The sequence below is a fragment of the Lethenteron reissneri genome, chromosome 24 (assembly GCF_015708825.2).
Source record: "Lethenteron reissneri isolate LAM-NWPU_2019-01 chromosome 24, ASM1570882v1, whole genome shotgun sequence".
NCBI lineage: Eukaryota > Metazoa > Chordata > Hyperoartia > Petromyzontiformes > Petromyzontidae > Lethenteron > Lethenteron reissneri.
The window spans coordinates 7,281,240-7,308,737 of NC_083802.1; the positions used below are offsets into that span (position 1 = coordinate 7,281,240).

General features: G+C 45.9%; 2 protein-coding genes across 2 annotated transcripts in view; both read right to left on the minus strand.

Moving 5' to 3' along the window:
• Positions 1 to 8,485: 8,485 nt before the first annotated feature.
• Positions 8,486 to 15,842, minus strand: LOC133346301 (uncharacterized). Its single transcript, XM_061557796.1, has 4 exons — positions 15,373 to 15,842; positions 12,095 to 12,304; positions 10,741 to 10,844; positions 8,486 to 9,069 (listed from the first exon to the last, which is right to left on the minus strand). The coding sequence occupies exons 1-4, from the start codon at positions 15,791 to 15,793 to the stop codon at positions 9,034 to 9,036; spliced, it is 771 nt and encodes a 256-aa protein (XP_061413780.1). The 5' UTR covers positions 15,794 to 15,842; the 3' UTR covers positions 8,486 to 9,033.
• A 251-nt stretch (positions 15,843 to 16,093) lies between these two features.
• LOC133346480 (semaphorin-4A-like) overlaps positions 16,094 to 27,498 on the minus strand; it is a 74,595-nt gene continuing 63,190 nt past the window's right edge. The window contains 10 exon segments of the mRNA XM_061558091.1: positions 16,094 to 19,232; positions 19,234 to 19,520; positions 20,240 to 20,298; positions 21,172 to 21,335; positions 22,291 to 22,406; positions 23,390 to 23,591; positions 24,261 to 24,405; positions 24,724 to 24,896; positions 25,822 to 25,967; positions 26,391 to 26,507. Of these exon segments, the coding sequence (XP_061414075.1) occupies positions 18,660 to 19,232; positions 19,234 to 19,520; positions 20,240 to 20,298; positions 21,172 to 21,335; positions 22,291 to 22,406; positions 23,390 to 23,591; positions 24,261 to 24,405; positions 24,724 to 24,896; positions 25,822 to 25,967; positions 26,391 to 26,507 (1,982 nt within the window). The 3' untranslated portion in view covers positions 16,094 to 18,659.

Consider the following 27,498-nt stretch of genomic DNA (forward strand, 5'->3'; position numbering starts at 1 on the left):
ATTTTCTGATATTCCATACGAGAGCAGCTTCTCATCAGGAAACTAAATTAGGTGACGCTTTATGACATACATCCTGTGTATGAGTATGAAGTCTATATCGCACTGGTATACAGTGTATTCATCACCAATGAACACATTCATTATCCGCGAACTTTGGTAAGTATAAAATAATCAAATTTAATTTCAACTGTATCCAACTGATAAGTGAGCCACCAGAGCCGTAGAAGGGCAATTTAAATGAAAAACTATTATTTCCACTGCAGTGATCAAGCTAAGAATTTAGCTGGTTACATTTGAGAGCCATCATTTATGATTATTGTACATTTTAAGTTATCAAAATTATCAAAACAAGGGATGGTACACACTTATGGCATTAAGCCAAATATTTATGTTTCTGTATAGATAATACACGACAATGCATACCTCTTAATTTTCTTCAAAGCAGTGAATATTCATAAATCGATATTTTATAGCTCAACATTTATTGCTTAACTCCCCTTTCTGGCATGCAAAATATAAATTATCTTTTTTCACACTTGATCAGCAAAAAGGGTTAACATCAAGTACAGTGCCTCAGCAGTTTGACAATGTATACTTTAAAAAATACATTATTTATTAATAAACATCATATGCAGTACCTTATTACAATGAAAAACACAAAAGTATTTGGCTGAGCTGAACTATACAATACATTATATTTTCTGTGAACTAAATACGCTCAGAAAGCCCGATAATCATTACAAAAGAGCACGGCGTGCCTGTTTGCCAACAAAAATACGACAGTGCCTAAATAATACTCACAAACAATGGTGTTCATAGTTTCATAGAGAATAGATTTTTCAACATCGGGTCATTGTTAATTATAGAAATTTCCTTGCAGTGCCAACTGTAGTTGTTTTGGTCCCCTTGTGTTTCCGCAAAAAGTTGACAATGTCCCTAACTCCCCAAAGTTGAGCGCTCTCTTCTCCAAATTATTGCATGCCTCCAGTTTTGAAACTACTCAATTAAACACACTCCACTGATATTGACAATGGCTGCAGTACAAACAGTTCTCACTTGGTTTATCGTCCCGAAGCTGCACCTGCCGAGATGTCTGAGCATTTAGCGACAGATCATGACAATGAACTCACAGATGAAAATCATATCACATGACTGATGTAACGATATAGCAAATACCAAGCCTGACGATCATGGATTTAAGCTCTCACCTCAAGCTATTTTATATTTTGTTGCAATTGTGAGAAAAAGTGTTATGTTTAAGCCGCGACAATAAGAAAGAATCCATCCTGTGTGCTTTGCTTTTCCGTGAGAAATAGACAACATTCCACAATGGAATTGTTGCGAGTATTGTACTGGAGTGAAATTTGATACAGAATTTCACAACATTTCCTAGAGAGGGTGCCCTTTGTGTGATGCAGTCCTTATTTAATACATTAAAATGTTCTCTCGAATAACCCTCTTCAATAAAAAAAACAATCCAATAGGGTGAAAACAGAACATACAAGTGCGTCTTGTGCAACAGTTTGAAAATGAAACTTTTATTTACATCCCATCTTTCATCACTTTTATAACACCGGGCCGTACACTGTTCAACTTTTCAATTTTGTGTTTCAAGAAGGCTACTATTTACGTATGGCACACATTGCTTTATTATTCCTAAAGCATCTATGTTTTTCAAACATTTTTTTTAATTTTTCATTGAATTTGTACCCTGTGAATTCTTTCATGTGCCCAAAGTTTTCCTCTCCAAAAGGCTCTCATCTGGATATAAACAGACAAATGAATTCATTATTTTATAACGTAGCAGGCTGTCGCGACCAATATTATTCACTGGCCTTTTGCCCGTCCAAGGACGGGTGTATTGCAGTAAATCAGAAACTTGCAAGCGAAAAGCAGACCGCGACGTGATATTCATTGCATCAATGTGTGTGCAATTTGCAAGAGCACGGTGACATAGACCTATTTCATCTTAAGGTTATAATCCCTTGTTCATCATGACATCCTTTTTACTTTGATGTCTCAACAGCGTTACGGAGATCGCGTGACGTGAGGGTTCTGCCTTTGTAGTGAGGGTTGTGAGTTAACGCCGAGGAGGGGGGGAGGAGGCGCCGAGGGCCCCCATGGAGTGACGTCAGCCGCTAATTAATATTAATTGGGGGGGGGGTGTCCATTTGGAGGACGTCACCTGTTAATGATTATTAATGAAAGGGGATGTTCGATGTGGAATTACGTCACCTGCTCATGATTATTAATGAGGGGAGCGTGCTCCATGTGGAATGACGTCACCGCTCATGATTATTAATGAGGGGGGGTCCCATGTGGAGGATGTAACCTGTTCATGATTATTAATGAGAGGGGGCTGGTCGACGTGGAGTGACGTCACATTCCTGGGTGATTATATATTATTCATAATAAAAAAAATTTGGGTTAGGTCGCACAAATTTAAGTGCCGTTAACCCAACACCACCCGACGAAACTAATTAGTAATGTTTGTCACTTAAAGAAAACGTACCACTTGGTTACTACTTCAGCACACTGGTGTGTTGGAGAGTAAACCCAAAACTTTTACAATTTGAGTACGACGTTTCGCTGGTGATTACAACCAGCTTCATCAGGCAATTTTCCAGAATTGTTTTTAAAAAAAAATCATTATTAATTAATCGATTGCTTAGTTTACTAATTGCATTACTTGGCTCGGTAATTATGTCGTGTCTGATACATATTCATGAGTGTGGCGCAAAAGCTGTTGGAGGGCAGAGCCAGTGCATTTAGGGTTATATTATATGTGTACTTCTCACTAATTCAATTAACAATTCATCACCATCATTATTTGTGCATCCGTGCCTGAGCATGGCAACACCTGCTATGGAGGGCATTGTGCCAATCACAAACAATAGTACTGTATATCCTATAATCTCAAAGGAATGCGATATACATGAAACATCCATAAAAAATTGTATACAATTTTTTAGACATGTGTGAAACCCATATTACTGTATTGTGAGGGGTGGAGACGAGAAGTAGGAGGGATGAGGGACAGAAGCATAGAGTCTTTTAGGAAATTAAACCATAACATTTCACAGACAGGGTATAGTCATGTCAAATTTCAATTCAGTTCTGTACAAACTCTATCGTAACTTGAACTTTAAGAAAGATCCACAGACAAAATTCAAGTGTGGCACAGGGGCAACGTATTTGTTATCTTTGTCCCCTTTCCAACTGCTGCTATTTACAAAGCCAGTTACATTTAATAGTAAAAACATTTATTTGTAACTCTGTATAATTCTAAAGTAGTTATTTTTTTATATTGGATTCATTGTTTTGCATTATTACCAGTGTCGTAAGTGTTGTAAGTATACCGGTTTCGATAGCAATGACACATTCGTAATAATTACAGTCAATGCCAATTTATTAATTCAACTATTTAATTCGATATTTTAATAAAGATTTTTGCGCGTCATTTATATACACATGTAAACTATTAGCTGTTACCTCAATCAGGTCTCACACCAAATAGAATATGTACGATGTGCAAAAAAGGCCCTAAAATTTAGTGCGTAGACCTGACAATGCACTTTGAAATACAATTCCAATTTCACACTCCAAAATTACACAACTGTACAAATCCCAATAGAATCCTAAATAAATTGTATGGTGATTTTAAACTCGTAGAAGGAAGCAATGTATGTTATTTCAAGAACTACAGGCTTATTTTTTTAAGAGTTGGCTATGCTATTTAAGAAAGAAGTGAAATGCGAGTTATTTGTGTCCAACATATATAAGATCTTGGATGTTAAAGCAACTCAATACTCTTCACGTTCATGCTGCTGCCTACAGTCAGTGCGTAATAATAACAGCCATTCACCAATGAAATTGAGTCACAACAAAGACGCTGTGCATATATACACGCTGTACTTTAACACATGTAAGAAGCTTATTTTAGATGTACTTTCCCATTTATTACCACAACTTTTTTAGACTTGGAGCACATTTTTAATTACAAGTAACTAGACACGTTTTAGACTGTCACCATTTAAATTACAATTGTCACCTTTCATCATGATTACAGGCAGGTCTTCCTATGACTATATTGAGGTGTACTTAAATTCAAACGTTATTTAAATCCAAATTGTGTTTGTTTTATTTTCATAAGGGTTATATTCTTACCCACATTGTACATTTTTCCAGAAGCTTAGAGTTTTGCACAATCTTCCTCAAACAACTAATGCCATAATCATTTACATGAGCACTTTAAGAACCCCAGACACACAATCCCTGTGTCTCGAGTAGCTGTAACGCTGAGGTCCTGGCTCCCGTTTAGGGTTGAATAGTTTATCTGATTTTCTACTTCATATAATTGCAGCATGTTTGGTCCATCTTTATCAATGTTTAGATAATTTAAATATGATTAAGACCCTGCATCACTTTCCACTGAATCAAATGTCTTCTCAATCTACAAAAGCTTAGTATAATGGTGTTTGATATGCATGTGTTCAGCTCTTCATAAAATGTCTTTCAACCCGAGGTGGTTTGTCATTGTGGGTGCATACGCAAGGACAATAGCGGTATGCCGTTTTTCCTTCAAGGGAAGTTTAAAAGTCATGAGTCGATCGTTCACTCATTTTGGCAGACTCAAACGTTTGTTGACGAGAACAGAGAAGTCGAATCCCCGCCAGCCATGATATGCTGGCTCGGGTGGATGAAGCAGACATCGTTAAGGGCACCTTTTCCAGCCCCTTCCTCATGCCCCGGAGGTGAGCAGTGTGATCATGAAAGAGGATTGCTTGGTCGCTCAGGGAGTTCCACCGCCGCTTCTATCCAGCGAAAGATGACCTTCTGGCCCGAGCCACCTGTGTGCGGGTCTGCGGCTACAGCTCCCGGCTGCTTCATCGCTCGTCCATCGCCACAGGACTTGGTATCGATGGTGGGTGATGTCACGACTTGCAGCTGAATTAGATTAAAGCGAGGGAGAGTTGCACAACGTCTGCCTAATACTCTCTTGTCCAGGCCCTTCAAGACAACTGGAGATGAGACCGGATGCAATGGATGACCAATGGGTTTCTCAGTGCCTCGCCATTGCTCTGAGCCCTTCGTGGCCGTCAAGACGCTAGATTTATCTGTTCAGCTCCCTCCAGCGGGAAAAGTCTTCGCATGCGGGGAGGGGGGAGTGTAATGGGCTCGTCTCACCAAGGGCTTCAAACCCGTTGGCTACCCTCGCCTGGTTTTGTCCGCCAGTCGAGGCGGTTTTCCGGCATGTGGCCGCTGCCGCCGCGTGCAGGTAACTGCGAGGAGCCACAGGTGAGAGCTGGTGGGGACTAACAATGGCCAACCGCTACTCAGAGAGGTATGATTGTTCCCCTTTTAGAGGTGCCACCCCTACCTGACACACCCCACACACCCCTAACTTGCATGCATGTATGTTGAACTTCTTTCGCACCGTACAATAGCCAACTGTGCTAATCGGAGGTGCGGGGGGAGGACAATGAACTAAAACACAAAAAAACTGTTCTAAAGAAATTAGTTTTCAATCTAAATTTAAAAGTGCATAACGCTGGTGGCTTCCTAATAGCAGAAGGACGAGCGTTCCAGACGGCCGCAAGTTTAAATAATAGTGACTAACTGCAACGAGCACGGTTGTCTACGAACAGTGCATGCAGGCAACAGTGAGAAAGAAGTACAAGATTGATGGGCTGCAACGACCATTTGAACTTGCACCCATTCCTATTGTCAGTAAAGCACTGTTGTCTTAACACCACGTGGCCGGATGTAATGCACAGGCATCACGTCGTCGAGTTGTAGTAATAATAATGATGGCGTTCCAATTCTGGGTAGACACATGCCCAGTGCCGGATTAAGCTAGTGCGGGGCCTGGAGCATATACTGTATTATAAAGGGGCCATATAAAAAAAAAAACATTAAAACACATAAATGTTTAATTTGCACAGTAAAGTAATTGTGTTTTTTTTATTTGCTATACAGCCAGATAATACCACAAATAGCTAACGTTAAACACCCAGTCGTTCATAGAAGTTGAAGGCAGTATAGTACTCTAGTGATAGTGCAAGTGCAGAATCACTGAACCGGAATTGATAGCTTGAAAGCATTTAGCGCGGGGCCCTTGAAAACGCGGGGCCCATAGCATGTGCTCCTTTTGCTACTCGGATAATCCGGCACTGCACCTGCCTGGTTCGTTTGCGAAGCATCCTCATTTTCATGCACCTGTGCGCTGGTGTTTTAGCTCTGGCATCACATTCCAATCACTTAATTAACCACCTGCACATGTTCCTGGAACTGGAAAATCCGAGGCTGAGTTTGTCTCTCCCCAAGGCTAAAGCCACCGAGCCACCATTGTCAGAGGGTTAGGTAATGTTATACTCAGAACTACACAAAGGTGTATGGATTAATGTGATAGATAATTCCACACAACGATAGTATTCCCTCGTTATTCACGAACTTGCTATCCGCGATTTTGGCCATCTGCGTATTGCATCTGAAACTACACGACTGCATCGAGAAAGAGAGAAAGAAAGTGATGAGAGAGAATATTATGCGATAAAGTGATACGATAAAATGACGAGAAAAAGTGATGAGAGATAAAGTGATGTATTTATTTAAGGATTTTCGTAGGCCAATATTATTTACGAAATTTGCTATTCAAAAGGGTCTACATAACCTGTCCCTCGCGATTAATGAGTGAATAGTGTAATTTTAATTTAAAAAAAATTCTATAACTTACCAAGATTGTATATTACAGTGGGCTTAGATTTCAGATTTTTATATAATTTTATTCTGCTGTATATTATAAAAAGTCACATTTTGGCAGCGTGACGTCAGTGATGGAAATGATGCATTTCCATGGCGGGGGCAGTCTCTTCATCTATCATATGAATATCTATATATATATGTGTGTGTCATAAACAAGCAGAGTTAACATAATACATATTTCAGCCTTTGATCAATCCATTGCTGAACGGAGTCCTCCCCATGCATCAGGGGGTGCCACGGTGACGAGATGTTAACTCCTCGCCCGGTATACAGGATGTCGTGGGTTGGACCCCGACCCTGACGCCTATATATTTTGACTTTGCATATTAACAGTTTAAGGGGGATATTTAACTATTCTTTACCACGCTGATCAGTGCGAATAGGTGACGGACGAGTCTAGGGCCGGTTCAGCGATCAGCCTCCATTGATGTGAGCCAATGGCTGCACTTCCAGGCTGGCAGGTTCATAGTGCAGTGCGGTGACCTCTGAGCCACCACTCCACACTCTGAGCACAGTGTACACAGCACCTACATTGTGTATGCCCGACTGTACCCAGCACTAGTGGAAACTGTATATAAGCACATCAAACATGACCACAGTTCTGTCTGATGTAATCAACACATACCTACAAAGCACTCGTATGTATGTTGAACTTCGTAGGGGAAGGGCAAATGAAATTGTCTTATACAAGCACACAACTTCAGATAGAAGCACACCTGGCCATGCTCCCAACGGGTGTGCTTATAAGCAGCTGCTACGACGATATGAATACGAGGTCAGCGTTCATGTTTGAACCCCGTGGTGTGATGTAAAATGAGCCAGTCTGGGGTTTGCAGAGCTGACGTCAGCTTGCTGCCCGGTGGACTTGATTCTCTGGAAAAATACCAAAATTATTCAACTGTGCTACTGGGCCGACGTTGAAATGGGCGTTTTGTTGACTCGAGATGATTTCGTTTCCACCTCTTCAGAAATAAAGGAACCTCGATGGTGCACAAACTCACAGCATTGTTTTCGTGTTTTTGCGTTTTGTTGTCGGTGCAGTGTATTTATGGCATTAGACAAAACCGTGGCAGAGAATACCGATGGCGTTGGTGCGTGGCCAATAATAGCACGATTACATAAGGATGGTTGCACTGCACAGCGATGCTACCACGCGCGTATTGCGGAATAGCGTGACACATCGTCTCGCGTCTAGAGGAGGAGCACGCGTTCGCTCTCCAAATGCTTCCCACGTGCGCGCGCGCGCGCGCGGTCCGACTTCGTCATGCGACTCTCTCTCTCTACATTTACACATCATCTACATTAACTCGATTTTGCGCCCCTATACAATTGTAAACTTCACAGCGGGTTTTTTTGTTGTTGTTCATCCTGAAGAAGGCACCGTTCTCTGCTAACATTTGCACGGCTAAAACTCTCCGATGATCGTTCAGAAGATATCAACGAGCTTTGAGCTGCGGGGGTGGAGGGGGGGGGAGAAAAATGCGGCTGTGCTACACAATCCCCCCCCCCCATACTCCTTGCCAGATGGTTTTTCCCAATCTAAATGCAGCACAGGCCGGCTGCTCACAATGCCCATGCCAAACGTGCTGCGTTTAGTTTTTTGGCGCCTTTAAAAGGATTGCAGCGATCCAACAATAGTGCCCCCCCACCCCCCACATCATGCACCCCCTTCCTTTCCACCAATTGTTTTTTCATTAGTAGGTGCAGCATGAGTGTGTGTGTCTGCATGTACACGTACGGTATATGTGTGTGTAAATAGAAATTGGTAAGTATAAATTTTTTTTTATAAAATGGAAGATAAAGTTAACATATTTTGTGAATGCGCCTTTGCTGGAGACTAACTAGATAAGCAACCGTCATCTTTAAAGATTACTTCATCCCCCAGTCATGTACAAATAAAGAAAAAAACCATCTTTTTGCCAAATTATTTTCAAATATATCTCACAGCTGAAAAACACACAAAACCCAATAAGCAACACTTCTTTTTATATACACGTACAAGATGTGAATGTGCGCGAGTGTGTAAACGTGTGTGCAGCGTACACTACTCAGTGTATAGTTTCACATATACCGTTGCAGCCGCTCCAATGCAGCAGTTAATGAGAGTGGGAGCACGCAGCCCTGAGTTAAAGGGACGGCTCCTACGTTTGGCTCCTCTGTAGAGAGAGAGAGAGGAGCCGCGTTGCCATGGTGCCGGGCTGGAGGAAGAGGAGGAGGAGGAGGTTTTGTGTGCAGCCGCCCAGCGCAGCAGCTCCCGGAATAATGGGGCTAGTTTCCATCGCGATCCACGAGGCAGCTCTCCGTCTGCGTGCAAAATAAAATAAAAATCGAAAGAAGGCAATTTCTTACGGGAACTAAGATCGCCACCTCTTGAGGTACAAAACAAAAGAACTGGGACATAGCACGGGAAGAATGTCACAATCCTGGAAGAGGGGAAAACGGTATTTAAATTCATTGTCTTGAGAAGTGTGTTCTTATTATTGCCACACAACGGATACAAAAAAAAACTGGACTTTTAATGTCCCGGGAAGACTTACAGATTTCCCTAGGTGGGTTAGCACAACAACGGATGATCCTGGTTAAACCAGGACAGGTAGCAGTCCTAATGCAGAAAGGTTCCAATGGAATGTGATGAACACAGTGTCTGTTTCTGGAATTACTTTACTTGTTTCACATCTTCCTTTCGGTGGTGAGCGACGTGGTGGGTGTGTGAAGATAAGCTCTGAGATAACCACTCAGAGTGGGGTCATTCCGCCGATTACTGGTTTGGCTAATGAAAAGGTTTGAGCTTGATTTTGAATCAGCAGCGATCCACCCAGAACTGAATCTGTTATCACCCTCAGCCCGGTTCCACAACATTCTGACATACGATTATTTTTTTAACACAGTTGGTGCTCTGTCATACAAAAAAAATGACTTGTGAATGTAAAAACTAAAAAGATATTGACTTAGATTGATAACATTTAAGAGGCACATCCATACAAAAATTCACAGAAACCTGATGCTCTCAGATCAGCCCACAATCTACTTAAAGCCAACAACATTCAGTACGCTTAGAGATCCTTTTTATGAACCCCTCCAAAATGTTTTGTTGATTTGTACGAAAAGCCGCGACAATCCTTTACGTATATTAATCTGAATAGCGTTGGAATGCTGTTTTCATAGATTTAAACACTGAGCACTAATTTAGTGTTTAGTAGCCATTTGTGCGAGGACGAATCTTTTTCCAGATAAGCCTTGTTGCACCTTGATGATATAAACGTAATGCTTTGAGTATTATATATATTCATGTTTTTCAATTATATAAGCCGGATTGTTTTAACTACATCACCTATTACAGTAAAAACTTTTCCTTTTAAGGCAGTGATATTGATAAATGTGTTGAGTATTCTGTGCTCGTGCACCACTGCCAACGCAGCAGCATTACCAAATAGTAAGTTCGATGTTAATTCATGCATTTGTCTCGCATAAAGGTATGAATTGTACTGAACGGTGAGAGTTTTAAAAAAAAATATCTGCGGGAGGTCTGTGACTCCAATATACCTCATACATGATACGAGAAAAATAAAAACATGTTTTTAGAAACACATGTGCCTTAATAAACACGTAATCATGTCCTGCATGTGTAATACTTAATCATCGTTATGCACTGAACTATCCCACAATGGGAATATGAGCAGTGCATTTTGGACGTGCATTTACTTTCAAGGCAGCATTTGCTTCCCAATAGAGACATTCAATATTCCATATATAAATCTGTATTTTGTTATCTGATTAATTTTAAAATGAAAATCAAATTGCGAGCAAGACAATGCATTTAGGCTGAAATAATGGAAAAATATACAGTATTGTAAAATAAATATATAAGTAAGCATGCTGATGCTTTGCCAGAGTATCATTTTTTCTCCCCTCCCTTACACTGGTAGGACAGCAATACAGTTCAGTATTCATCATGGCTTTCCCGTGCAGCCTCACCAAGGCTTTTTTCCAAAGGTGCATCATCTTGGCGTGGTCACGAGCTGCACTTTTCCATCGTACAAACTCCATATTCCATGCATCCTGATAATCTGCGTCAGAGCCTGATCCAGAGTGGAGAGTGCAGTGGCATAGTTAGTGAATGTACAGCATTCGATAGGGGTGTAATGCTGCACTGGTTCATAGTTTAAAATTGACTCTTAAGACCATGATACCTCTATAGAATTGCGTGTGTAAAAATCAATGTTGTATGTAATGGGTTCAGGTAACCCCACCAGCCACTAGGAGCCACTAACATTAATCGGGTGTTGTAACCATAAAATAGCTGACGTTAAAGTTATCTTGACATAATTCAAAATGAATAGGCGTTTGTGTGTCGGTGTCATGGTGCACACTTTCCAACTTCCAAAAAAATACCTGCAAATTACTCATTTGCAATTACACATATCAATTGTCACCCCCTACTGGCAGACAAACGCCCACTTGCAGGCCAGTGCTGAGTCGTCTTGTGCCACACAGGGACAGCTGCCAATCGGGGTTCCCATGAAATATTTCAGATGTGATGTAAGGCGCTTTGAATTAGCGAAGTATTTAAGAGCCACATAATTATAAAATATATTACAATGGAAATACTTTAATTGAATCTTGCATGAATAGTGACGTTAAATTGTGAAAATGCATTTGATTTCCAGGTAGAGAAGGTGTGTTATATATTATCTTTAGTATCCAAACCTACACAAATTTTATGATAAAGCACTTCAGCAGCTATGGGATCAAAACGTATTTTTCAGAGTTAGGAAACACAAGATGCATTTACTTATGTTTATTCGCAATTGAACTTGAGATATTTGATTTACCCATTTTTTTCATGAATCGAACTACATGGGGCCCGAATACTTTTGCTTGGTTGGCTCATGGCAAACGCTGTCACCTGGTCCTTGCCCCAAAATGGCTTGTTTGGTATAACTAAGGGTGGCAAATGCTACCAATGATTTTCTTGACATATTTTATCTGTAAAATACACCTATGTATGATAGCAAGGTCACTATTATAGCCTTTTTATGGCAATAATATCATGAGACGAGGGTACTAAAGTATATTAATAGAGAAAATAATTTTGGGGAAAACCCGCATGTGATATGAATCATCTATGGAATACGACAATAAATATTAGGTGTATAAAAAAAACAGCGTGTTGGCTACACTTTCTGCTCAGTGTGGACACTGCCCATGGTGGACAATGGTATAATTTTCCACCCCAGATGGTGCCAACCAACCAAACCACTTGGGGCTCACGGGCTAATTGCAGAGCGCGCACGTTCACGGGAGGACACCTGCTGGGCGCCTGGCTCACCTGCCCGTCGTACGAGCGCACTCGAGGACTTGGCCTGCCCCCGCCAACGAGCGGAGCAGGTGTACGTCACGTCCCCCGGCGCCGCGTCCCTCAACCAGGACGTGGCGACGGCGAGGGAGCCTCCGTGCGAGGGGACAACGTCCACGTGGTAGTCCACTCTGCTGAGCAGCTGGCCGTCGCGCGCCCACGTGACGGAGAGCTCCGGAGGACCTGTGTGCACGCGTGTGCAGGGCCGAGCGGCCCGTGAGGACTCCACGCTGCGAGCGGCGGTGTTGGGCCGTTGTGCATCTTAAGCTGCGACTACGAAGAGTAACGGAGCTTTCGGATGCCCCCATAGTGTTGGGGTGGAGTGAAGGAGAGGGGGGAGGATAATCAACATCGTTATCATCATTACCTGTCCCTTCTGTTAGCTCAGTGGTGATGATGGGACTGAACAAATTTACGCCGTGGTTCTTTTTCTTTTCCCAGTATCACTGGCTCCGCTGAATACTGAATTGGCTTAGTATTCTTTCCATTTTTTGTTCCCATTTTTTGCTGGGTTGCCAGAGGCAAAGTTTGATGAAGAAACGTCTATAGCAAACGTTTTTGGGGGGTTAAATTGCATAAACATAAGCGTCGTTAAACCCGCCACCACTCGACACAGCCCATTTAACGTCTACGGATTAACAACTGGGAATAACATTAGTGCAGCGTAATATTTTCTTAATTGGGAATTCAGAAATACTTAGTCATCGCAACACTAAACCCACACTTTGAGCACTTTTGAACCAAATTTTCTTTAAATCTGTCATGCGCAGGCCAAAATAAACAACTCAGAGCTGATGTGGTGATGCAAGCAATAATGTTCGCACTTTCAGTTTGTCGGTATGACAAGCTGGAAACACGAATCAATGAGCGGAGAGAAACGCAAAGCGAGGTGGGGTGTATAGTGGCGAGATTGCCGCACGTGGGTTAAATAACAAAAACAATGATGCCAGCACTCCAGTGATGACATCACCGCACTCCCACGTGCGGCTCATGCGGCAAGGAGAGACGGAATCGGGTCACGTGTTCCTTCAGACGCGCGTCTCATGAGCACCGCTTGTTGTAGTGCCCAAGGGGTTGGGGGGGGGGGGCTGATCTGCCGAGTGTAGCTGTGTAAATGTTTTGATTCGCCACGGCGGTGGATCTCTGCGTTACATATTGCAAATGTGAAAGTGGTTTCCAGTTAAAATGAGTGAGGGAGCTCATGTCCTGTATAGAACCGTGGCCCAGGGGTGGGCGTCCCATTGTTCTATAGCGAGGGCCAAGCGTAGGGTTGAATGTTTGGGTAAACAGTCGACATGTAAGGGGCCGTCCATAAATGACGTCACGCGATTTTGGACGATTTATGACCCCCCCCCCCCTAGTCACACGGCGTCACAAAAAGTCAGACCCCCCCCCCCTCAAATATGACGTCACAAAGCTCTGCCCCCCCCCCCCCCAAATAAAACATGTTTCAAATCGCTTTAAACTATTGTCATTGTAGTGCGTATTTAATGTGGCGCTGCACTCTGATGTTGTAGGAGAAAACATTTATTACTGGTAGGAACCTCCTGGTTACACCAGCCCACAGGGGATTATTGTGTCCGTTCGTCCATCGTGCAGGGAGGGGCTGGGTGGAGAGGGAGGGGCTGGGTAGGGAGGGGAGGGGCTGGGTGGGGAGGGTAGGGAGGGGAGGGGCTGGGTGGGGAGGGTGGGGCTGGGTGGTGAGGGGCTGGTGACCCCGTGGTGCCAGCCCCTATAAAACTCAACGTTTAACCTACTCACGCCGGCTTGTGCCCGCTCTCAGTCGGCCATATTTGCGGAATACACCACGCCGCCGTTGACCCTGGCCATTGACCGAGCAACCCAACGTTCCTACCAGTTCCCTCCGCAGGAATGTGTTAAAATGTCTATTTAATTAAGTAGAACGTTCCAGATTTGAAGTTTTCGTGACTGCAAGGATCCATACTCTTTGGTATTTTCGGTAAAGTCACGTAGGTTAAAAAAGGAAATAAATCACGACGTTTCGGAGGCAACACAAGCTGATACAGTAGTTTTGCTGTGACGGTTCCACCTGAAGACGGAAGCTTGTGTTGCCTCCTAAACGTCGTGATTTAATTTATTTTCTTTTTCTTTTTTTAACCTATGCGACTTTACAGAAAAAAAAACAAGGAGTAAGTAGAACGTGTTGTCTATTTTTATTTAAAGTTGCACATTTTGTGACGTCACATTTCTCAAACCCCCCCCCCCTTCGTCACACATCGTCACAAATGTCTAACCCCCCCACCTTAGGTGCGTGGCGTCATTTATGGACGGCGCCAAACAAGGCGCAACCCCTCAACAATTTGATGAATTGTCATCGCTCAGCTTCGTTATCATAATTTAAGCTCCTGTTTTGGCTCCTTGTTTTACCGTCTCTATTTGTGGCATATTCTTTCCATTTTTTTTAACAAATGTCTTTTCTCAGTCAGCCCAAACGTGACATGACCATATTATTTGTATATAATCTACAATAAACGAACAATCAATTCTCACACGCACAGTTTGACGCACGTATCATGAGCATAACAATCAATTTGAATCGAAGAAGCGATCTAGTATTTCAAGCCAAGCCATGAGTAACCATATACAAGCCAAAATGTGTCTTGAACAGCAAAAGGAGAACGGGAATCCCAGCATGCTTTGCATGTCACAGCATGACATTTTGACATTTGTTTCTGGCCTGCAAGCATTTTTTTTTGGCGGTTGAATTACTGAAGATGCTACCATGAGTGGCGGAATTGGGTCACATGTTGCTGGAGACTCGTCTCACGAGCTCCCTCTGTTGCAGTGCCAGCACCGACTTGGGGGAATGCTGTAAAAAAAAAGCCTCTTTAACTGAATTGCGACAATTCATCACATTTCTGGGATGTCGAATCTTTAATTTCATTTCTAATGGAAAGCCACTAAAAATTACTGTCAATTTGTCTGGCGTGTAGAAAGTGGTTGTGATATTTAATAGAAATAAACAGTTGTTTTTCGAAAACACATTCACTGCTTCCCAGTTGGCAACGGGGAAGGAGTTTGCATTGATGTCCAGAGCAAAATGTCCTTTTGTTCCCCCCCATGTCCACCACACAAGAAGGGGGGGCTAGAGAAAGCACTTCAATTTCGTGAGCAAATCTTTACCCCATCTCCCCCCCACCCCCGACGCCTCGCCACTACACGAGACGCGGCACGAGAGCAGGGGAGGGAGGGGGCGGCACGGCGAGGCGGCAAGGTGAAGCGGCGCTTACCGCTGGCGCGGCAGAACAGGTGCACAGGCTGCACGCCGCACCAACTCTGGTTCTGCTCAGAGAGGAGCGGCGGCAGCAGCGTCACCGGCGGCGGCAGCGCCGGGCGCTCCGCCCCGAGGGGCCCTTCGGAAGACGCGAAGATGACGGCGGCCGCCGCCACCGCCGCCGGGTCCACGGACGGAGCGGCGGAGGAGGAGAGGCGCAGTCGAGCCGCGTTAGAGCCGAGGGTGGCATGAGGGAGTGCGAAGGAGACAGAAGATGATGAGGATGAAGAAGAAGAGGAGGAGCGAGCTGGAAAAAGGCCGCAGGCAAGAGGACAGGGGGATGGCAAACAGAGAGGGAGAGACACAAAAGTGCGCAGTGAGAATCTGAAACAGGGAACGGCACTCAGAAAAACGATGCAGCGTTCCACTGGTTGCATGCAAAGTAAAGTGATAATAAACAGGCAAAAAGATGTCTTAAACAGGAAAACATAACAGGAATTCTCAGCGTGCTTTGTGCTCTTGAGAAAGCGTCGTGTTATATTCGAGGTGAGGTCATACGGTGAGTTACTCGAGCAACAGAAAATAACGACGCTTTTGGTTTACAGCTTTAAAAAAAAGTTATTTTATAAAAAAAACCAAAAAAGGGTAGCGACCGTTTTTGAATTGAAAAAAGACGGTGGTTTTACATTCCTCAGTATATGAACAAATAAGCCCAAAACAAAAATTACATGGGAGAGTTCTGGAAAAAAAGGTTTTATTTTAAAAATTAAAAATAAGGAACTGTACAGACAAGCTTTAACTCGCTCACAATTCACATCTCACTTACCATTTGATTTTAATACGATACATAGCAATTGTATTATGACCTGCACCCCCACCTCCTTCTCCAACCCCTGCCTCAGACCCACCCAATAATTTTCCTCAAAAAATGTTTTCCCATTGCAGAATTGTGTGATGACAGTTTGCAGTTTTTTTTGTTTGTTTGTTCCAAGCCTGTTAAGTGCTAATTATAACTACGAAAACGTATGTTGCTCTTCCCCTTAATTCTTGCTGTTTTACAGACCCACAAGGTCGACAAAAAATACTTTCAGACATATTGGCAAAAAGCACCCGGTCCCAATTTGTAAAGTACAGTTACGGTAATTTTATTTTCCCACGATTGATTAATTTAACAAAATAAAGGCATAAAAACAATGGCCCTTTCAACCATGATGTACCCAGTGTTTCACGAGCCCGTGTGTATGCAGGACTATACCCTGCGCAAATTTTTGATTTACTCGGAACTGTGCACATTTTTTATTGAACATGTTTAAAGTTTAAAAACTATCAAAACACGAAAAAAATGTTTTACTTATAGTCCAGTTAACACTGCAGCAAGAGTGCTCGACTCGCAGTCAGAAGGTTGAAAGTAAAATTCCTTGCTGGGGTGGACGACCCAGGCCAACAGCTCTCTGTGGTAATTAAAATGACTGCCACTTTGCGAGAAGTCAACAGCAGCCATCCTGTGTTGAGACAGGCCCCTGCCATAGAAACGTGGAATTTTCACCATTGGCCAAGGACCACCATCGGAGATGAGTACCGTCCCAAGATAACACAACCGACTGACAAAAACGGCGATTCGCTTAAAATATTCACTCGATTGAACACGCGACGTTTTTTTTCCCGTGAATTAGCGACACGACGGACAAACCCACATGCTTTAAACCTTTGCGATGAAGCGCGCAAAAAAATAATTTGACGTGGAAAAACAAGCGAGGTGAACAAAGGTGCAGGTTCCCAGCGACGCGACGCCCATTGCAGTGCTCCTGCGAGGCGGCGCAATTCAGATCGCGCCACCTTCCCACCCGTCGCGGTGCATGAACACCGCTCTCGGCGTGACCATGCACGTGAAACACAACAAAGGGAATGGGCCGCGTTCAACACTGCGGCGTGGGCAAGCGGACACCAAAAGCATTGTGCAACTAAGCGTCTGTCAAAAAGCACGTGCACATGTACACAACCCCGTAATGCCTGGACGGTTGATTAAAGGATGGTTCAAGGACTCTGTGTGGCATGCAGCAGTGGTGAACATCACATTGGCTGGCGAGTCCCTGGTTCTTGATGGGCATTGCTCAATGCTGAGCTATGCAAGTATGTGCCACTGTAGGAGAGGGGCAGCTTCCTGCTTGGCAGGAACCCACATTTATTAATTTTGCCACGAGCTCCACAACACAATGTGTGTTAGGAGTTGGCCAATCAAATCTCCAGTCCCCCCCCCCCCCCCAACACCTATCCACATTGCCCACGACACAAAAACAATACTTCAATTCTGGAAGCTCCAAAAAAACACGCAAACACACAGGCACTAGGGGGCAGCATTCTTATACATATGGTGGCAAAATTCAAAAGTGAAGGCGCAGGCGAAAGAGATGGCAAGTCCTTCAGAAAACCAAACTAAGGTGCACAGATGTGTTACTTGTACAGACGTTCACGCAATGGAACGCCTTTAACAAAGCCAGGAGGAGGCTCTTACAAAAAAATGCACACACACGCTTTCGGCCAAAAGATTTATCTTTTTTTTATCTTGTCATAAAAATTAAATTATACACTTACCACTTTGCTTGCCCTAAAAAAACACACACATAGCTGCCCTAAATGTGAAAATGTACACTTCAATGAAAGGCGACTTGCCGAAATGCAACCCAAGCGAGCTCCGTGATTGACAATGAGTGCAGAAGACAGCGATTCTCATCCTATGAAAACCAATGACAGTTAAGAAGGAAAAAGTTATGTTTCGGCAAAGTGTCAAAATGAATGAGCAGTTGCTAAAAAAAAGATCAACTCAATAAGTTTCATTAATCGTTGTTTGTTATCACCTATCTGTTGAAATGAAATAGATTCTGTGCTGCTTTAATTTTCAGTTCCGAATAACCTCAAAATACAGGATTTCACTTTAAGGTCATCACAGAGTAATTGTTGTACATACAGCCTTATGGCTTGCGATTCTCAATAATAATGATTTGAAAATCAGTTGCAAGGTGTGTCCGTCTTCGTGCCCTTCTTGCTTCTTTTGTTAAAAAAAGGATAAAAGTCTCATTCGCGTAGCACAATGAAAGTTTTAAAGCTGCCGGTTGAAAAGTGTATTAATCAACCTTTGCAAATCCAGAATTCTAATCCATCTCCTCATTGCCGACAAGACCCACAACGTGAGCCCAGCCGAAGTTCAACACAGGATTAGTCAGTTTCTTGGCAGTTGCCTGAAATGCGACCAAGCACACAGTTCCGTTCCGCGACTCCGCGCGTTTCTTCGTCTCACTGCCGCCGCTACGCCTGCGATTCGTTTAAAGCCGGCGTTCCAATGAGTGGCGACTTCGTGTCGGGGTCCATGTTTATGCAGTGGGTGGGCGACCGCACCGGCGTGACCGCATCTGCCCGGTTCTGCCCGGCCTTGGTGCCGTGCGGCGTGCAAGGCCGCTCGGGCATCTCGCAGTGCACCAGCCGTGCCACGCGCTTCTTGCACTCGCGCGCGCGGTGCACCACGAACAGCAGCAGCAGCACGTTGACGGCCAACGAGACAGCCAGGGCCACCACCATGCCCACGCCCTCGCTGCCCGACTGCGCCTGCATTTGCGTCTGCGGTCTGATTACAACCTCCGGCGTCTCCTCCCGAGTACGTGACAACGACTTTGATCTTTTGCCATTACCTGCGTTCTCGTCGCCGTAGCCCGCGGTGGTGCTGGGCGCCGTAGCGGTGGGCGTGATGGAGGCGTTGTTCCTGGTCATCTCCTCCAACCCCGAACCGTCTAAGTCGGAATTCTTGTGCACCGCGGGGGTGATCTCGGTGACGGGCGTGGTGGTGGTGGTGGTGGTGGTGGTAGGCACGGTTGTGGTGGGCACTGGTGGTGGTGGTGGTGGTAGTCGTCGTGGTCGGCGGCATGCGAACGTTGAAGCTCGCCATAGCGCGCCTGAAGCCGCCCTCGAGCGTGTAGCAGATGTAGGAGCCGACGGATTGGGGCCCGGGCGAGGACAGCAGCAGCCCAACGCGGGGATAGACAGTGTAGGCCACCTCCTGCGAGGTCAGCTGCCTGCTGTCGCGTTCCCACTGCTCTGTCGCGAGGTTAGAGGGTGGCGTGCAGCGCAGGAGCAGCGGCAAGCCCGCCTGGATCCTCACCTCCTTTTCCTCCACTGCGGCCAAGCACAGGGGAAATAGAGCAGCACTATTTGAAGCAGAATTCAAGTCAAGAAGTTTGTCTCGCTGCTCAAATGAGCGATGTAATGGCGCCAATTTCCATTGAATGCCCCAGAGCTCGTGGTGGCAATTCTGCATTCTGATGGCATGGATTAGTCTATCCACAGGGACCCACCGGTGAGTTCTAACGAAGCAGTATTACTTTAACAACCCTGGACAAATGCTCAGTTAACTTTGAACCAAATGACCGTATTTTAAAATTGTGAACTTTCAAGTTGTAAGTCAAGTGCCCCAACCACAGCTTGGTGACAAAGAAAACAGAGCAGTTGAATTAAGCGATGTTGTTCCTCCAAAATATAATTCCTGTAATGATCATCACTAGAACTAAATTCACATGTATCCGCAGTAACGGTTTAGTTCAGTACAAGTCTAGTGATTAGATTGGGTGCATTTTCCAGGTGATTTGGTCATCGGTACTAATGAATAGTTCCGTTATAAATAAGGTTAAAATGAAAACCAGGGCTTTCTTGCGAGACATTCTACCTGCATTGATGATCAATAGCCTGCTTAAATTACCAATTAAACGTCGGAATAACAAGACATCTGTAGCATCGAACATTGCATCGCTTGTGTGGTTGTGGCTAAAGTGTCAACGCTCCCAGATGTCTCTTTCCAAACCACGAAGACTCCCGTACCTCATGCGCTTTCGACTCACCTGGGTCAGCGGGACAAAGGCTGCTTGCGTTCGCACGTTCAATGTCCTGAATCCACGCGCTGCGAGGCACACGACAGGCAGCAATAAGTCACGTGCAGTCATGTGAGGGGGGAGGGGGGGACGCGTCGCTCCAGTGAAGAGACCGTTCTCCAAACGTTTGCCTTCGTCTCCCCGAATAGTTTGTGCAAGAGGCCTAATCACAGTGACGTTCGGATATCTCAACGAGGAGAGAGCGGTGGCGCAGTGATTAGCACAACATTACTTAATTTATTTTACCAGGTAATAAGGTCCACTGAGCTCTAAAGCTCTTTTTCAGAAGCAACCTGGCCATAAGTGAAAGCCCAAAGAAATGACTCATGTGCAAATGTATCCACGGGGAGAACATGCAAACTCCAAATATGCAGGCAATAGGGTTGGGATCGAACCCATGACCTCCTGTATACCAGGCGAGGTAGTTAACATCTCACCACTGCGGCGCACCAGCACACTGCGGTATGAAGCAGTGAGCTAATCACTGCTCCCCTGCTGACAATGTAAACACACAGCAGCCTATAACATCTGTTTCATGCATGACGGCGGTCACCCATACAAGCGCTATTCAGGATCAATCCTATCAAGATATGACGTGAGCGGGTTCCATTCCGGCCGATTTGGTCACAGGGTTTTGCATCAACGACGAGGTTGAACTTCACCAGTTGTTATATTTTCCGATGCGCCGCCTCCGATCGTGCGAGCGACTGTGCGGAGCCTCACTTGATACGGCAAATCTGGCTGTGACGGTCCCACCTGACGACGGAGACTTATGTTGCCTCCGAAACGTCGTGATTTTTTATTATTTTACTTTTTATTAATTTTAATTTCATTTTTTTACCTACGTGACTTTACCGAAAAAACTAAGAGTATGTGCCGAGCGCGTTTGGCCTGTCACTCACGATGCGGGCTCGGCCTCCTGCGTGTCGCGGCAGCGCTCCGACTGCGCGTCCCACGCGCAGTGCGGGTCCCGCGCCAGCACGCAGTCACCACACGTGGCGTAGGCGCCGCAGTCCGCCACGGGCACCTGCAGCACCGACGACGACGAGCCGACGTACAGCAGGCCCTGCGCCAGCAGCAGCAGCAATAGATGCAGAGGGGGCAGAGCAGTGTTAGACCACGTTCCCACAACTACTGGGAAGCAAGTTTTATTGGTTGGCTAGACCGGGCAAAATGGGTTGGGGTAATCGGCCAGAATGATCACAGCAGCAAGCCTTATCGGCGCAAGCTGAGCGGGCCGTGTAGCCCGCTCAGATGCCCCACCGACACTCTCCACTGTGTCAAATTCAGTGTTTGCTGCTCAATGTTATGCACATTGTTATGAGCATTGCTCGACATCTTTTTGTTGCTGAATTGCTGGCGGGTGGCTGTTGGTGACCCTTTTCACAAGACTCCTCGACAGAAGTCTGTGCTGACAAAGCTGCAACCAGCTTTAGGCAAGGCCACTCATTCATCATCGCTTCCTCTTAAACCACAACAGCCAGTGTATTCTCTAACCTGTCCCCCATCCGTATTGTCTCATCTATCCAGCTGAACAAAAGCTCACACACCTTGGAAGTAGCTGGGCATGCGGGACTACACGACAAAGCAAATGCAGCTTTGCTCCACAGATGAGTACACTGATGGGACTTGCCTCAATAACACACACACACACACAGAATAACGCACACACACACAACCCCCCTCATGTAGCCATAATGGACTCTTGGAGGAAGTTCTGTAGGCGAGCACCTATGAAGGTCGGCGCAGCACACGAGGAGGTGGGTGGTCCGCACGATGCCCAGCCGCCTTTGTCTCCCCAGTGGTGATGTTTACACAATGAACCAAGTACTCCTTTGAGGCCGAGTTGACCTAGGGGAGGCCCAGGATCGTTTCAGATGATCGTCACCGGTGTTGGACATGAGCGGGAATCGAACTCGGGTCGCCGGGTTTGTAGAGCAGTGGGCTAACCGCTACACTCCCGCTCCCCCCAAAACACACACATACACACACACACAGATAAAGGTGCATGTGCAGTATACCTTTTTTTCCAGAAGAAGTAGGCTGTTTATTGATTGGGGATCTGAGAAAAGCTGCATCTCCTCAATCAGATGCATGTCTCCGTTGACATTTATGGCTTTGTGTAGAGTCCCAGCATCTGAAATTACAGCAAGAACATCCTAATCATTGAACACATAATGATTCAATTCTCCCAGGAAATCCCATGAATTGTCTCCGATTCCGGGGTTAGGATTCAATTTAAGAATCGACTGTTTTATTTACCAATCTCATTGGCATTTTCTGTTCCAATGTGTTTGTCCCATTAGCTCAAACACAATATTAACAATGCATTTGTGAGACATTTTCTGACAATTGGTTATTAAATGCGTTCAATGCACAGATCGTGAGAGTAAGAATCGATGCTAATGGGAGAATCGTATCATTGATATATGCCTACTGTTCATCGTGAACATCACCAGAGAATACCAGACTCCCAACACTCTGTGTCACGACTACCTTTAATGTGACATTTATCATCTATCACGGTGAATATGCTAACTCTTCTTAACAGCCATTTGCATGGGAAGAACTCCAGCAAGACATATACTGTATTACACGTGTGTATGGGTATGATGCATAATCACACACTTTATAAGAGTATGTAACAAGTCCAATTAAAATAAAGATAGACCTTGTTAAATATAAATACGTAATGACGTATATCTATTTATATTTCACAATATAGCATTGCATTAACAAGATCTCACAGTTCAGTCTTGTTAATATTCACTTATTCCCTCGTTACTTTTGAATTGCGCTGCCGTTTATTATCTTACCTTTTTTTTTAAGAGACAACGGCATAAACGCACGCTCGCAACTATTTCACCGTGACAATATCATCGTATTTTTTGTATTAAAAGCCCGCCACTGCCAGGGCCCCTACACCCAACCGCCGGTGCCAGCACCTCACCTGACCAAACCTCTACAACGTAGCCCGGCGCTTTGACCACGGAGGTCCGATCGGCCCCCGCTGGCTACCGGCAGGCGCCAACAGCACCGTGGCCCCCACCCCCCACCCCCCACCCCCACCCCCCACCCCCCACCCTCACCCCCTCACCCCCGGCAGTGGCGGCGGCTCACCTGTGGCCATGTACATGACGCGGTGGTCAGCGCCGCCGAGCGAGCGCACGGTCTGCACGGCGAGCTGTGTGTAGCGCGCGTTCGCCGCCACCAGGAGGGGCCGCTGGCCCACGGGCTCCACCGTTTGGTCCACGAGAGGGTGGTCCCTGGCGAAGCTGACCGTGCGGTCCGGCAAGTCCAGGGACGACTGGCCCCTGAGGCACTGCGGGTGGGAAGGGCGGGCGGTGCGGGGCGGTGGGGTGGGGGAAATATGGGTGACGTCGTCGTTACAGAGGAGGTAAGTATATAAGGAAACCCCGTAATAGAGTTTGGCGTAAGAATCAAAATGTTACTAGAATCGGGAGAGAAATGAATGGCATGCTGATGCAATATATTAGTTATTGGAGACCGTACAGACAAGTCAGACATATTCAGCCAGAACATAATAATTTCCCGGTTCAAATCACCAGCATGATTCATGGAAATCTATCGACATGGTTTTGGTGGGGGTGGTAAATAAACTCTAGCAAGGTAAAGTGCAGTCCTGCAACTTCTTGCTGACCGAAGAAGGACCTCCACTCGAGGGAGCTCCAGAGTATTTTGCCTACTCTTCCATGCTACACTCTCTCGATTTGTACAACTCTTAGTTCGACATACGCCATGGGGCAAAACAAAGCCAGTGCTGAATATAATCATGACCCTGAAGCCTGACAATTCAACACCTCATGAAGGACGACGTTAATGATTTACCGTCCGTACATTTCACCAACAACACAGGTTGGCCTAGATGAGCATCTACTCCTCCACACTGCCGCGTGGATCTGGTCATTGGCGGCGGGTGGTGGTGGTGGATTTGGTCATTGGCGGCGGGTGGTGGTGGTGCTGCACCTACGCTGCCAGGCCGAGGCTCCGGGATGTCCCCCGTGAATGTGGCCCATCTCTGGTCGGGTCCCTTCTGCTCCTTGAAGCGGCCCTGGAAGGTCTGCTGCACGTCGGCCATGCTGTAGGCGCACACGGCCGACACGTTCGTGCCCCCACTGAGGAAGAGAACAGGCGACGCCGCCGTGTACACACGCGCGCACACACACAGTTCCGGGTTACTGTCAGTGGTGTTGACTTGCAGTGGCAGTATTTCAATCAATCGATGAAACACATTTATTCTAAAGTCGCATATTATCCACTGAAAGCCTCCCCCAGCTGTCGCCTATCACTCACAGTCTTGCAACGCAATGATCCATCTCGCTCGTAATAATCTCCTCCGACCCCCTCCCCACTTCCCCTCCCCCGAGCCACACGGACACCCCTGCCGTGCTCAGTGTGAGAGTGTGAACCAGCAGGGAACGTGAGGGTCGTACACTTCGACGGTGAAGACGGCGTAGAAGGTCGTCTGGCCGGGCGCCGTGCGCAGCGTGAACACGTCCTGGATGAGGTTGAAGTGGATGTTGCGCTCGGGGAGCGAGCACTCGAGCTGCGCCTTCTGGAACGATGTCCACATGCGCTGTAGCATGCGCGTGCCTCCCACGTCTCCCTGCAAATACGGCAAGCCGGTGAGCGTCTCATCGCCCCCCCCCCCCCGAATCACGGGTAACTCACGATGCAACTCTCTGGGGTGCCGTGGTGGAGAGACATTAACTCCCTCCCCTTGTATGCAGAAGGTTATGGGTTCGATCCCGACCCTGACGCCTGTTTATTTGGAGTTTTCATGTTCTTCCCGTGGTCACGTGGATTTTCGTTCGGGTGCTCCGGTTTTTCCCTCGACATTTAAAATCAACATGCTGTCTAGAGTATTTGGCAGCTATTAATATCCACGTGATAAACCACTTCATCGAGCTATCATTTGTAGCCAGGTCGCTTCTGAAAAAGAGATAATAGCTCAGCGGGCCTAACCTGGTAAAGTAAAAAAATAGTTTATAGTTCTCTCTGTCAACGTGCAGTTGAGCAATGCTCTCCGTCCTTTGGCTGCCACTCTGTCATTAATCACGACCACGGCCCACGCACCAAGCAATACGCTCTGCCCTCCATTAACAGGAACCTCATTGACTGCTTAACATTGACACCACCCCCCCGCCCCATTGCCACTTACTCCCATCGTGTCGGGAATTGTTACCAAGTCTCTGGATTTACACGCACAATACAAGGCTCGATCACCGGTGATGCACAGCCTGGTACTCATAATGGTTAGCGGCTGGAGTCCCATATACAGCGGTGAGGTACTTATATATATATATTACTTATATACTTTATTGTTTATTTTCTCATGACTTGCTTACCTTTCCTATACTTTGCACTCCCATCGTTGTTTGTATTGCCATTGTAACTTTCTTACCCACCCCTACTGGACATCTGTGAAAGAAAGCTCCATAGCTCATCGGATTCCTTCTGCAGTCTCATTAAAGATTCGGATTCAGATTCTGAGGTGCGAGCGCCGAGCACGGCGACGAGGAGCAAGGTACCTTGCAGACGCGGGCGATGCGCGACACCACCACCTTGCTGTAGAACTCAAACTCGCGCGCCGTCTCCGTGAAGAAGAGGTACACCTTGTCGTCCTCGTCGCCCTCGGGATCCTCCTGCACGAACTCCGACCCCACGAATCTCGGCTCTGCAGGCGCACAAAAAACAAAACGGCTCATGTCGACGCGTCAGCAAGGGCACATCTGAGGATTATCCGCTCCATCCTGAGACCAAAACTACCCTCCGAGTCCCCATAAGCAGCGAGGTCTCGCCGTGCAATTCCACCCACGTAATATAATGTTACGCGGATAAAATCGTAGAAGATTCCAGAAGTCTTTGCGAGAAACTCTTGGCGCCGTGGCTTTAAGCTAAGAGTCAGGGCCACAGAGAGGGGGTGGGGGAAGCAGGCAGGTGGGTCCAGTTTGCCCTGGGCCACAGATCCAAGGGTGTCTCAGGAAAGGGCTGAGGGTTCCGCAAGGAGGGAGGAGGGCTTCGTCTGGCGTTTTTTGTTCGGGCCTCCACAAACATTTCAGAGGCCCTGGCGAGAGTGGCAGTGCGAGCGCTGTCCCACCGTAGAGCCAGGACACCAGTAGGTCGGACTTCATGGCGGGCCGGCTGCCCAGGCTGCGCTGAATCACAGGCTCCGTGCCCAGGAAGTTCTTCATCATGGCCGAGTACAGCTCCCCATCTGATGCAACGAGAAGAGAAAATGAGGTCACGGTGCCGCACAGCATACAGGAGGGCGCCGTTTGTTCGCTCCTTCGTTCATTCTAGTAATACAGGGCGCGCTTTGTAATTTCCTGTCATTCTTCATATTTGGTGTGGAGCACAATATAGACTCATTTCAATTAATTTTATGTTACATTATATTCGTATTAATTACGTGAATTATATAGAGTAGCGGCGCAGTGGTTTGCACGCTGTGCTATGAACCAAAATGCCTGAGTTCGAATCCTGGCTATGGCTAATATCAACAGCACGTGATATGTAAACCAATCCTTGGCGCCCTACTTTCAAGAACCTGATGAATGATATATTGTAGTGAGGACTTCATCCAGAAGTGGATTGAAAATGGATGTAAATTATTATTAAACAGCATTGTTACTGGATTATGAGAAGAAAGGTGAACTTGCTTTCTCAGAAGCGTTCTGGTGATAGAGAATAAGGCATCTTTGAAAATATTACTATTTATTTATCGGTGATTTTAAAATTCTGGATGTGGATTTACACTGAAACACAAACACTTTGTGTCCTATGAATGAAATCACAGGGCACCTGGCCATTAAATTCAACTTTACAGCAGAAGCTACGCTTTGCTAATCCTCTACTCAAACTGGTAAGCAGCCAGAATCAAAAGTCGAAATATCGACTTTTCTGCAGCTGCCACTCAAGCTGCCTCGGCAGCAAACATGCCGATCCCTGAAGGTGTTAATCCATCCGACCACAATAAATAACAGAGTTAATAAAAAGTCGTTAAAAACACATCAGTTGTCTTTGGCAAGCACTCTCAGTGGCATTAGAGTGTGCGACGGCTCAGCGAACCAAGCCGATGAGGTTCAGGGCAGGACCGCGACACGACGGAGTGGCTGCCGTGGTTGTGGCTGCGGGGTAGCAGCGCGGGGGGCGGGGGGCTGGTGGGGTGGGAGGTGGAGGGTGTCGGGGCGGGTGGAGAGGGGGAG